Below are 13,077 nucleotides of genomic sequence, written 5' to 3'. Positions count from 1 at the left end.
CAGGGGTCCTCCCCATTTAGCAGGTCTCTGAAGGCAGTGTGTAGGGGTGCTGACAAAGCAGCAGATCCCTGGGTCTCCTCCAGAGAGGAGAGGTGGGGGTGGAGCCCAGGAATCTGGGTTTAAAGAGCACAGGGGAGGGAAGCAGACGTGGCTCAACGGACAGAGCATCCGCCTACCACACGGGAGGTCCGCGGTTCAAACCCCGGGCCTCCTTGACCCGTGTGGAGCTGGCCCATGCGCAGTGCTGATGCGTGCAAGGAGTGCCATGCCACGCAGGGGTGTCCCCTGCGTAGGGGAGCCCCACACGCAAGGAGTGCGCCCCGTAAGGAGAGCCGCCCAGCGCGAAAGAAAGTGCAGCCTGCCCAGGAATGGCGCCGCCCACACGGAGAGCTGACACAGCAAGATGACGCAACAAAAAGCAACACAGATTCCCGGCACCGCTGACAAGAATACAAGCGGGCACAGAACACCCAGCGAATGGGCACAGAACACCCAGCGAATGGACACAGAGAGCAGACAAGGGGGGGGGAGGAGGGGATAAATGAAATAAACCTTTAAAAAAAAGTGCACGGGGAGTCCCAGGGGCTGAACAGCAACTGCTCTGCTGGCTGCTGTGCATCCTGGGCCACTCCCTTGACCTCTCTGAATCTGTACTTCCCTCTAAATGGGGTACTGGGGGTGTGTGTGAGGACTAAGCAAGACTAGGAGAGGCCTCTGTCCACTCCGTGAACCCCCAAATGGGGCAGGCAGAGCGGGGCAGCCAGCAAGCGGGGCTGGAGCTGGATCTCCACAGCTCTCCGGGGGGGCACAGGGCTGGGGTGGGGGAGGAGGTGGAGCTGCGGCCTGGCCCCCACCCCCACGGGGCTCACGCGTTTCACAGAAGCAGGACAGCGGGGAGGGTGGGGCGGTGGGGGTGATGGGGGTGATGGGGGGGTGTCTGGCGGGAAACTGGGAAGCGCTGGCCCAGGAACCCCAGAAAGCAAAGCACTGCTGAAACCCCCGCGGCGGGCTGGGCTGGGAGTTCGGGTTAGAGCCCTGCGCCTCCACCCAGCTGCCCGCCATCTTGTAAGCACCTACTGTGTGCAAATGCTGTGCAGCCACCGTCTCTCCTCCTCCCAACAGCTCTGTGAAAGCGGTGGAGCTTATTCCCATTTGACAGAAGAGGAGACTGAGGTTCCGAGAAGCAGAGTCACAGGGCCAGGTTCACGCAGCTGGAGGAAGCCAAGGCAGGCCCCCAGCGGCCTCGGGGTGCCCGCTGCACACCGCGCTGTGCTGGCACAGAGAAGGGGAGCCCAGGCGAACACCCACGTGTGATCTCCCGGGACCCCGCAGGCCACGCTGCGCAGCACTCGATCCCCACGACGAAACGGAGGCTGGAAGGGGGCCGTCCCCAGGGCCACTCGGCCAGGAGGGGCCTTTTTGGTCCAGCTCAGTCCCTCTCTACCTTCCTGGCCTTGGGAGGGATGAAAGGGGAAGGAGACAGGCGAAAACCAGCTGATCCTAATAATTGTGATAATACTAAAGCTGACACTAACAAGCCAGATAATAATAATAGCTGATACTAATAATCCTGATACTAATAACAGCTGTTACTAATAATCGTGATACAATAACAGCTGATACCAACTAGACACCGAGCTAAGTGGGCCAGGCGTATCCACACAGCTCATCCTTGCAGTATGACCCCACGTGACAAGGGCAGGTGCGGTTACTATTGCCCACTTCACAGGTGAGAAACTGAGGCATGGAGAGAAGAAAGCTGCCATCTAGGAAGATTCAAATCTGGGCAGTACAGCCCCTGTCTCTGGGATATAGGAAGGGTCGGATGTCGGGGTGCGCGGAGGAGTTGCTTGGTCTCAGACGGGGGGCCAGGCGGGGGGTTCGCAGTGAGAGGGGGACAGAGACGGGCTGAACCCCGTCCCTGGCCTGCAGTTCCGAGAGCGGCCACTAGATGGCAGGGCCGCCCAGGCGGTGGGCGCGGGCCGCGCGGGCGAGGGGCGTGGGGGGCTCCTGCCCGCGGGGGCCGCGCCGCCTCCAGCTCCCCGGGGAAGGCGGGCGCCCGCGGGCCCCTGTGGCTGCGCGGGGCCGGGCTCGGGCTCAGGCCCTGGCCCGGGGCGGGGCGAGGCCGAGCCGGCGGCGCGAACGCGGCAGGAGCGCCCCGCGGCCCCGGGTGCGCTCCCCGGGGAGAGCGAGCGCGGGGGGCGAGGCGGGGGCGGGGGCGGGGCGGGGCCGTGTCCCCCCCCGGGGCCCGTCACCGCCCCCGCCCGCCCTCAGGCGCTGCGGCCGCGCAGAGGCGCCTCCCCCGCACTCAGGGGGCGCAGGCTCCCGACCTCAGCGCCCCCCCGCGCACGGCCCCGGGCGCCTCCTGCGCCCTCGCAGCCCCCGCCGCGGGGCCCTGCACGGGCCGTTGCGCCGCCGCGCTCGCTCCTCCCCCTCCCCGGCGGCCCCCGCGCCCCCGCCCTGCCGTCCCCACACCCCCCGGCCTGCTGTGCTGCACGCCTCGTTCGTTCCTCCCCTCCCGCTGGAAGGCGAGCTCCAGGAGCGGGTGCACCCGGCTGTCGCCGTCCGCGTCCCTGCGCCCAGAGAGCGCCTGGCACGGCAGACCCTGAACCATTTCTAAGTGAGTGAATGAATGAACGAACGAACGAGTAGATAAGGGGCGGTACACTATGGCCCGTGGGCCAAACCCAGCCACTGTCTGTTTCTGTAAATAAAGGTTTATTCACTTACGGGCCACGTATGGCTGCTTTCTCTGTACAAGGGCACAGTTGAGTAGTTGTGACAGGGACTGTACGGCGCCACCAAACCAGTAACATTTATAATGGCCCTTTGCAGACTGTGGGACGGATGGGTGGTGGGATGGGAAGAGGGATGGGTGGGTGAATGGATGGATGATGGAGAGATGGGGGGAGGGATATGGGTGGGAGAGTGGGTGGATAAGACAACCAATCAATCGGGTGACAAACCCAGGCTTTGTGCTGGGGGTGGCTAACCCCTTCCTCTAATGATGAGGAAGGTGATGACACCCGCTCTCTTTATGTGCCAGGTCCATGGCAGGCGCTCCTTCTGCGTCACCTCTCTCTGTGTTCTCACAGCCACCCTCTGTGCTGTTTCTTCCATTCCTCAGAGGAAAAGCTCAGAGAGAGGAGGTGCGCCTGGCACAGGGCGCCCCCGGCACAGGGCAGAGCCGCCGCTGGCGTCCGGCTGCCTGGCTCAGCCCCGCGCTCAGCACCCCTGGTCCCCCGGCCGCCCCTTCCCTGGAATGGACTCCCCTGGGTAGGTGGCAGAGCCCCAGGCGGAGGGCGTGGCGCAGCCGGTGGCTGTGGCGGGTCTCCAGCTCTGCGCGGAAGCCCTGCTTGGCACGCGGGGAGGCGCGTTCCACGAGGCCTCGCGAAGGCTCTGCCTGGCCGGTGTGGCCAGTGCCTCTGGCGCGCGCACAGTGGGGCGCACGGTGGGGCGGGGGCTCATCCTGCAGGAGGAAGGAGCGCCCCCACCCGTGGCACAGATGGCGAGCCCCCAGGCAGGGCGGGTGCTAGACCCTCGCCGGCCCCGGGCTGTCGCTTACGGGTGGGGCAGGGCTTTTGTTGGGAATCCTGAGGCCACTAGGCCCAAGGGTCCCAGGGATCTGGAGTGGGAGGCCCCAGAAGCAGCAGGGGTCTTCAGAGCCGGCGGGCCGCCCTCCCTGTCCCGCGCTTGGCAGAGCAGCACTCCGCACCCTCAGGAGCCCCTGGCAGGTGACGATTCTAGGGGAGACCCCGGCCCCGACACACCTGGGAACCTGCGCTCCCCCTGCCCTGAGGAGCCCCCTGGCACCCCTGCCCCTGCCCCCAGCCCCCGCTCCCAGCCTCCACCCGCTTACCTTACCTGGTGCCGGCACCTCGCCTCTTGAGCTCCTAGAGCCCTCTCTGCATCCAACCGGGATGAGCATCGCACCCATTGGACAGGTGAGAAAAGCAAGGCCCGCAGGGGAGAAATGAGCCCCGCAGCACCGTAAGCATGAGCCCAGGACCCCTGGCCCCGGGGAGGGGGGGGCGGGCGCTTTCTGCAGTGGGTGGGGCTGCCCTGAAGGCTTCCTGTAGGGGACCTGGCCTTGGGGCCTCACTCGTAGGTCAGGTTCTGCTGCACCTGGCACTGCTCCCAGGACAGACGGAGCTGCTCCCTGAACACAGCTGGGGTCTGCGTTAAGGCCCCACAGCCTGGAGGGTGCCCAGGCCCAGGGCTGCCCGGAGCTGAGGCGGAGAGAGGGGGGTGCACGATTCGGGGATGGGCCAGAGGCCGGGAGGAAGGGGCGCCCTGGGCTTGGCACACACCTGCCCTGGGGACGGCCAAGCAGTCCTCCCAGGCGGTGCTGTGCACTGAAGACCTGCCTGCCCAGGTGAGCTGCAAGGTCACGGGGTCCCCTTTGTTCCAGGCAAGCTGCACCTGCATCGAGGAAGGACCGGTGGGTGTGGGGGTGAGGGGTGGGGGAGGAGAGGCCGGTGCACATGCTTCCCCCCTTCTCTGTTGGGGGTTGAAGGGAGGGAGCAGAGAAGCTGGTGTCCCCCCATCTCTGTGGGGGTGTAAGGCAAGGGTGTGGAAAGGCTGGTGTTCCCCATCTCTGGGAGTGCTCAGAGCCTTACCTGGATAGGGAGATCAGAAGGGGTTAGATGGAGACGCCTCATCCTCAACAGGCAGATGTGGCTTTCCCCAGCGCAGCACAAGTGCCGAGCTCCTCACTGGGGCCCGAGGCCTGCCTGGTCTGCCCCCCCCTTCTGACCTCCTCTCCCCCTCCCTGCCACTTACCCCTGCTCCAGTCTCATTTGGCTTCTGGCTCTTCTGAAACACCCCAGTCTGCCCCTACCTCAGGGCCTGGGAAATCGCGATTCCCTCCCCCTGGAAAGCTGCTTTTCCTCCAGCTTGTCTCAAGCCTGGCTCTGCCTCATCCGTGGAACTCAATGACCACCCCCGAAACCCCCATTTATAGTAGCGCCCTTCTCCAATTATTCTCTATCTCAGCACCCTCTTCCCGTTTTCATGATGCTTATGGTTACGCAACTTCTTATTTTCTATTTAGTCATTTGCTTGATTTGGGGGCAGGGTCTTTTGTAAAAACAGCTGAGGCTCTGAGGGGTGACACGAGCTCCCAAGGGCCCCCAGCGACAGTGGGTGCCTCCACCTGGCTCTTCCCCCTGCACCTGCTGAGGAAGTGCTGAATCGGGGACACCTGTCAGTGGCCTGTTTCCCCCACGGACTTGTGAGCTCTAGGACGCAGGGACCATGTTGGGGCCTCAAGCACTGCCTGGCATACAGTAGGCGCTCAATAAAGTTTTTTTTTTTTTAAGATTTATTTCTCTCCCCTTCTCCCCCCGCCTCCCTGCCCAGTTGTCTGTTCTCTGTGTCCACTTGTATTCTTGTCAGCGGCACCTGGAATCTGTGTTTCTTTTTGTTCTGTCATCTTGCTGTGTCAGCTCTCCGTGTGTGGGGCACCATTCCTGGGCAGGCTGCACTTTCTTTCGCGCTGGGCGGCTCTCCTTACGGGGTGCACTCCTTGCGCGTGGGGCTCCCCTACACTGGGGACACCCCTGCGTGGCAGGACACTCCTTGTGCGCATCAGCACTGCGCATGGGCCAGCTCCACACGGGTCAAGGAGGCCCGGGGTTTGAACCGCGGACCTCCCATGTGGTAGGCGGACGCCCTAACCACTGGGCCAAGTCCTCTTCCCTCAATAAGGTTTTGACAATGGAACGACTGGATGAAGGCCCCTGGGAGGCCCCCGGGCTTCCGGAACCTGAGGTTTCAGAGACGTCCTTGTCTGAGAGCAGGACGCCCCCCTGCCGGCCCTGCCCGCCGCCCCCACTCTCGGCAAGGCCGCTGAGCTCCGCATGTCGCCAGGAGAGGTGGGCGGCCAGTGCACCTGCCCGCAGCCGCAGAGACGACGCGAGCACACCTGGGGAGGGAGAGCGCTGTGCAGCGGCCCCCTCCCCCCTGCACAGACCACCTGCAGCAAGAGGGTCAAGGGTGCACAGGCAGCTGCTTGAGCACAAAATCCCGAACCGCGGGAGGCCCTTGGAGAGCCAGAGCCCATTTCACAGAGGAGGAAACCGAGGCCCGGAGAGGCGCAGACACGGACAAGCGCAGGGCGGAGGGGCCTGGAGACCAAGGGCACGGGCGCTGCGACCGTTCGTGGGTTCGAATCGCAGCCCTGCCTTCCTCCGGCTCTGCGGCCCGGGGCGAGTGACCGCCCCCTCTCTCCTCAGTGTCGCCCTCTGAGAAGGAGGCTGGTGGGGTTGACGTGAGGCTCCGGTGGGGGTGTCAGCTGCTGTTGTTATTGTTGCCAGACCCAGTTCTCTGTCTCCCGCCCCCAGGGCTCCCCCGCTGGCCCCAGGGGGCCTGTTGTAGGGGCAGAGCCCCAAGTGTCCCATCCCTCTGGGTCTCCCCCAGCCTACCTGGCCCCTGCCGTCCCAGCCAGTGGCCAGCTCGTCCCGGTGGCTGGTTCCCGAACGCCCCAAGGACAGGCAGAGGCTGCAGTGCCATGGCAGGGAGAGGGGCAGCGGGTGGGTGAGTTCAACTGGTTGGGGCACACGGGGGGGGGAGAGGGGTGACACATGAGGCCGTGGGGTTCAGGGGCGTCCCGGGCAGGCGCCCTCCAGGCCGTGCTGGACACTCGTCGGGGGCCACCTGCTCAGGGACTTTGCACCCAGTCAGGAGCTGTGTGCTCTCTCCGTGGCCCCGCACTGGCCACACTTCCTTACCTGTCCCTGCGGCAGCCCCAAATCTCCACCCCTCCCGCCCTTGGCGGTGACACTGCGGCTCCTCCCACTGAGAGGTGGGCTCTGGCTCCCCCGCCCCAGAACCCAGGCTGGTGTCGGGCCGTGCCACGGGAACACGTGGGCCCGACAGCTCGCCAGGTCCGGGCCTGGGTTAAGAGGCTCAGCCCCCACTTGCTTTCTTGGACCCCTGCCAAGCCACCGTGGGAACAAAGCCAGGCTGGCAAGGGGGACGATGACAGCCATGTAGAGGAGGGCCTGGCTGCTTCAGCCAAGGCCATCCTAGATCAGCCAGCAGCCGGCCAAGTTAGAGAGCTCAGCCAAGGCCAAAGAGCTGACCACAGATTCACAGGCTAGTGCGCTTACTGCTTTAAGCCACTGAGTTTTGGGCTGGTTTGTTACGCAGCAATAGCTGACTGATACAGTCCTCTACACACAACAACCTGTATCACACTCAGGTGCCTCTTGCCACCTGGCTACCCACAACCCCTGGGCAACCCCACACCCCCTTGTGTCGGAGTCCACTGCTGTGTGTGGTCATTCCATCTTGGCCGACAGGCTCCTGACTCCAGATTTTCTTCCCTCCTTCCCCAGGGTGAGGCCTCCTGCATCCCCTGACCCTGTCCCGTGAGAGCACCCGTTTATCCTGCTTCCCAGACCCCGGCACTCTGTCCCCGGCCCCACGGCAGCCCTCTGGAAGGGGTAGGCGGACAGTGCCCAGAGCCGCTGGCATTAGCTGGGTCTCGGGGCCTCGCCCAGCCACCCAGTCCCGAGGACGCAGGCCGCGCCTGTCCCTGCCCCGCACACGGAGCTGCAGCCCTTTGCCTGCTTGTCCCTCCTGAGCCGCCGGCCCCAGCGCCTGGAAGCCCGTGTGGGCTGTGCTCACCTCTGCTCAGGGGAGCTGGCCTCACGCAGGGGAAGCTGCGGGCCCTGCATGCACGTGCCCACATGGGCACACACGGGCACTGCCCCCCACGTGCCGCCTTGCCTCGTCCCCCGCAGCACAAGGCCCACACGGACCACCCGGCAGGCCGTGCCCCGGGCCGGGGTCTGCTCTGCGTCTCCCCCCGCCCCGTGCTCAGCACGTCGGGCTCTGCTCCGTGCTCGGGGCTCCCGCGACAGAGGCTGGTAAGCTGGCTGCTGCAGATCATTTATGGCCTGTTTCCTGGCTGAGGCTGCAGGCCCTGCCCAGGCGGGGGCCACCTGGGGGGCGTGGGACGGCACTCACCCCCCACCCGGGCCGCCCCGGGCCAGGCCTGCCACGCTCGCTCCACCACACAAGGGAGCCCCCCGTGCCTCTTGGCCAAGCTCCCCCGTGCCAGGCTCGGGCTGTTTTCAAAGCCGCAGCTTCAGCCCCTTGGAACTGACCCGCCTTGCGCCGCCCCGGGGACGGCCCAGCACCTGCGACCACAGAGCAGAGAGAGCCCCACCGCCCTCGGCCCTGAGCCGAGTCCACGCCGACTCGGGGACCCTGCCTGGTGACAGAGCTCCCCCCCCCCGCCCCCGGAGCTTCCCTCCCGGTGGCCTCTGAGCTGCAGCCTTGCAAGGTCCCCTGCTGGGAGGGCCGCCCCGTCCCTTGCACACCTGGCAGAGGTGCCCCGGGAGGGAGCGCAAGCACCGCGGCCATCGAGGCCCCCCCAGTTGTGTGTCCACTGGCTGTGTGTTCTTCTGTGACCGCTTCTATCCTTACCAGCGGCACCAGGAATCTGTGTCTCTTTTTGTTGCATCATCTTGTTGTGTCAGCTCTCCGTGTGTGCAGCGCCATTCCTGGGCAGGCTGCACTTTCTTTTGCACTGGGCGGCTCTCCTTACGGGTGCACTCCTTGAGCGTGGGGCTCCCCTATGCGGGGGACACCCCTGCGTGGCACGGCACTCCTTGCACGCATCAGCACTGCGCATGGGCCAGCTCCACACGGGTCAAGGAGGCCTGGGGCTTGAACCGCGGACCTCCCATGAGGTAGACGGACGCCCTAACCACTGGGCCAAGTCCGCGTCCCACTTCTGCTTCTTGATCAGCTCTGAAACCCTCGCCCTTGAACTCGCCACTGGGATAAAGCCCCCTGAGACCCCGCGTGACCCGGGTGCCCGCCCCTCCCCCCCCACGCCTCCCCTCCTACTGGCCACGCGGGTCCAGGGCCGGGGTCCGACGCGCCGCACCCACTCCCACCGCAGGGCCCCTGCCGCGCTCGTCCCGCGCCTGGATTGCCCTCCTGCAGGGCGTTACTGGGCCTCGGCTCCGGCATCACCTCCTCAGGGAGGCCCTCCCGGACCACCCCATCTAAAGGAGCCGCGCCCCCCCAGATCAAACCCCTCTGCTCTGCCGGCCCTTCCCGCTCCCGGTCACTGGTTTGCTTGGGTGGGTGTCCGCGCTCACAGCTGGTCTCCTGCAGGCCGGGGACTGGGGCCGGCTTACCTCCCCATGGACAGACACCCAGTGTCTGGCACACGTAGGTGCTCAATACTTGCTCACTGCTTGAGAGACACTCACCCTGCAGGCCCAGGTCCCTGGAGGGCGCGGGGAGGGCACGGCGCGGCTCTCCCCGGGCCCACGGCACTGTCTGCTGCAGGCTGTGGGTCCCGCGGGCTCACTCCAGCAGGTGCCCGGGACCAGCTCCCTGGAAGGGCGCCGAGCTGGAGGCCGAGACGGAGTGGGAGGTGTCGGAGCAGCCCCCTCCGCCCTGCTCGGGGTGGGAAAGGAGAGAATTGTCCAGGAAACCTCTGGGGACCGCTGACAGGCCACCGAGCCTTTATACAGACAACAGGCACCCAGAGAGCCGGATGCCACCCGGGCATGGGCCATCAGGTAAAGGAGCAGGGCGGCGGGCAGCGTGGGAGCCAGGGACCTGCCGACCCCATGTCCAGAAGACAGCCTCTCTCCCAGCTCCACTTTCAAGCTGTGTGGCCTTGGGCAGGATTCCTAACCTCTCTGAGCCTCCGTCTCCTCATCTTTAAAATGGAGATGATGATAACATTATTATCTTCTATCTCGTTGATAATACACGTGGGTCAGGCCCAGGGCAAGTGCCCTGCTGGGAGCCGCTGGGTATTATTTCTCAAACGTGCAGTGAGCAGTTACTATGTGCTTGGTCCGGTGCTGAGAGCTGGGGTACAAAGAAAAACAAGGCCTGGTTCTTTGCCTGAAGCTGGCGGCGGAGACAGTCACAGGGACAGGAAAGGACAGGATAAAATGGCAAGGGCAGCCACGCGAGATACCCGAGGGGCAGAGAGACACGGAGGAGGAGGCTGGTGGGCACGGTGAGGAAGGGCGTTCAGGCAGAGGAACAGCGTGCAGAGGCTCAGAGGGGGCACTGCCCTGCCGGGGGCCGGCAGACTTGAAGAGCAGCTCGAGGGCACTGCGGGGGGCTGCTGGGGGCGTCCGCTCCTCAATGCCTCGAGAGCTCATCACCACTGGCCGTGGTCCCGGACGCCGTTACTTTGTGCCCTGCCCTTTGGGGGAGCCTCCTCGCTGGTCTCTCTGCTGCCCCCTGGAGGCCGCTCCTCACACAGCAGCCAGAGGGATGGGAAACTGTAATTTGGATGCCGCCCTCCCCAGACCTCCCGTTTCAGGTAGAATAAAACCCAGATTCCTTCCTGAGGACTGGTGTGAGACGCGCAGTCGGGCCCACGACCTCCAGCCAGTGCCCCCTTCTCCCAGTGGCTTCTTGGCCGTTCTTCAAACGTGCAGACCCCATTCCTGCCTCAGGACCTTCACACGTGCTACCCCCTGCCTAGACGGTAACTTGATGAGAGCAGGGACTCAGCACCCCTGTTCTACGCACGACCCCAGGCTCCCCCCGGGACCTAGTAGATGCTCAGTGAACAGTGCACAAGGAAGGAAGAAGGATATGGGGGGGATGAGAACCCCTTCCGGCAAGTTCTGCCCACTTCACGGCGCTGCCCATTTTGGGTCCCCCCAGGGGTCAAGACGCCTGGGCAATTTCTCTCCTCTCGGGGGCTGCCCCCGGGGCTCCCTGGCCTTTCCTGGCCCAGCCGTTCTGCGTACCTGCAGGAAAGTCTGTTCCAGCCTGACGGTGCTGGCGAGGCTGAGCAGCGAGCAGGCTGGCGCCGACGCTGAAACGATGCTCTGCCACCCCAGGACCAACGCACTCTCAGCTTCACCCTCGGAGCACCGCAGCTGGGCCAAAAGGAAAGCAAGCGTGAAATCTCCAGAAGTCTCAGACAGGACATTCCTGCAGATGCTGGCCCCAGGCTGCCGACGCTGTCTCCCAAATCCCCAGGCCTGAGAGACCCACAGGCCCCTGGACTGGATGAACTCTAGTGAAATGAGGGTCTGGAGTCTCAGTTTATGCTCGTGGAATAACGCCTCCCTGCCCCTCAGGCACCGTAACATTGACTTGAAGGTAGCTACTGGCCTGGGGCCAGCAGGCGAGGATTCTAGCTGCATTACCATTTTAGCCAGCAGAGGGCAGCCGAGCACAGAACAAAGCCTCGACTTTGGCCTCAAAGAGACCAGAGCCCTTTCTACTGCGTAAGGGGCTGGTGACCTCCTGCTCGTTCCTGCACCCCCCGAGCCTCAGCTTTACCATCTGAAAAATGGAATAACGATAGCGACTCTATTATTGGGTCGTTGTGAGAATTGGATGATCTAATGTCCTAACCAGTGGACAGTGGAAGAGAAAAATCTCTTGGGGATATTTGCTAAAATATATAAGTTCTGGGGTCCACCTAAGACCTATGAAAACAGAGCCCCTGGAACAGGGCCCAGAACTGGAGTTTTTAAAGCACTCATCAGACATACCACCGCTGTGTGGCATTCCTGTCCAAATGTTTCCCCATGACTGGATTCAGGTTGGACCATCAGAAAACTCCAAATTGAGGACATTCTGCCTGGACATTTAAAAATTGTCAGTGCAGGAAATATTTTCTATTTGAAGGTGGTTAATGACATATATGCTGAAACATCTAAGAGGAAGTATACCAGTGTCTGCAACTTCCTTTGAAATACATCCAAAAAACCACCAACCAAAAAAAAAAAATGATGAAGGGACAGAGAGAGCTGTGATAAGTGTTATGTTCTAGGAAAGCCTCGCTGAAGGATTTAGCAATAAAGAGGTACGGCGTCTCTAGAGACATTTCTGTATCAACCCTCAATGACAGAGAAAAAGAAATACATGTGCACATGAATATGCAAATATATGACTCCAAAAAAAAAATGTGGCAAAATAGTAACGACAGGTGAATGTTCACTGTCTTCGCCAGTCACTTTTCAATAGATTTAAAATTATTCATTATAAAAATTGGGGCAAAACGAAGATGCTCCCCCGAGTGATGGTGCAGTCACAGCCTTTTTGGGGAGTATCACGATCGGGTGGGAACACTCAGTGGGACTGTGGCACATAGTAGGACTGCAGACATAATAGATGTCAAAAAACAAAGCCAACAAAACTCGGGGGTAGGTGGGATAACCAAGCGAGCAGCTGGCAGGTCCAGGCACTCATTTATTCATTCCTTCATTCATCCACTCAAATATTTTACTGAGCACCTACTATGTGCTGGGCACACCCTCCAGAAAACCTGCTATGGAGGAACGGGGGAGTGAGAGCCAGCAGACAATGACAACGCAGAGGGAGAGAGGGAACCCTGGCCTGGGTCTCCGGGACCCTCTGTTGAGCCTGGGAATCCCCAGGTCACACACGAGCCAGGAGAGGCGTGGCAGGGCAGATCTCCTTGGGGTTCCTTCTAGAGGCGGGGGACAGGAGTCACAAATAGAACCCCGGACCCGGGGGCGGGGGCAAATGGGTCCCTGGGAGGGGTGACGGCCCCGCTCGAGGGCTGCGTCGGCTGGTCCAGCTGCCGGGACCGCGCCCAGGCTGGGAGGCGGTGCCAGGCGCCGGGCGCGGGGCGGGTGGTCCCGGCTCCCGAGGGTCTCATGGGGCCCGGCGGGGGCCGCAGGGGCTGGCGCAGGCACGTAGACCCGGGCGTGTCCATGGGCTGTCAGCTGTCCATAGCACACAGGCCTTCACCAGGAGGCCCTGGAAATCGAACCCAGGGCCTCCCATATGGCAGATGGGAACCCAACCCCTTGAACCACATCCGTTTCCTGAAAGTTGGTTTTCCGTGTGTTTTTTGGTTTTTATTTAGGAGGTCCTGGGGATCGAACCCAGGACCATGTACATGGGAAGCAGGTGCTCAACACGTGCTCAACACCCGCTCCTCTAAATAAAGTTTTATTAGAACACAGCCGCATTCATTCGTGAACACGTTGCCTTCGGGTGCTCTTGAGCTTCGTGGCAGAGGGGATACTCATGACAGACCGCGTGGCCCACAAAGCCCAAAGTGTTTCCTGCCTGGCCCTCCGGGGAAGACGTTTG

The 13,077-nt window shown here is 62.9% G+C and overlaps 1 protein-coding gene across 1 annotated transcript in view; it reads right to left on the bottom strand.

Moving 5' to 3' along the window:
- Positions 1-13,077, bottom strand: part of LOC131275554 (uncharacterized) — a 109,234-nt gene that overhangs the window by 13,926 nt on the left and 82,231 nt on the right. The window contains 10 exon segments of the mRNA XM_058286234.1: positions 2,104-2,196; positions 3,272-3,425; positions 4,103-4,196; positions 4,199-4,243; positions 4,323-4,422; positions 5,784-5,926; positions 6,186-6,243; positions 6,426-6,547; positions 9,234-9,306; positions 10,749-10,880. Coding sequence (XP_058142217.1) covers positions 2,104-2,196; positions 3,272-3,425; positions 4,103-4,196; positions 4,199-4,243; positions 4,323-4,422; positions 5,784-5,926; positions 6,186-6,243; positions 6,426-6,547; positions 9,234-9,306; positions 10,749-10,880 — 1,014 coding nt within the window.

This window comes from Dasypus novemcinctus, chromosome 23, assembly GCF_030445035.2.
Source record: "Dasypus novemcinctus isolate mDasNov1 chromosome 23, mDasNov1.1.hap2, whole genome shotgun sequence".
NCBI lineage: Eukaryota > Metazoa > Chordata > Mammalia > Cingulata > Dasypodidae > Dasypus > Dasypus novemcinctus.
This window is presented reverse-complemented; position numbering and strand designations above follow the sequence as displayed.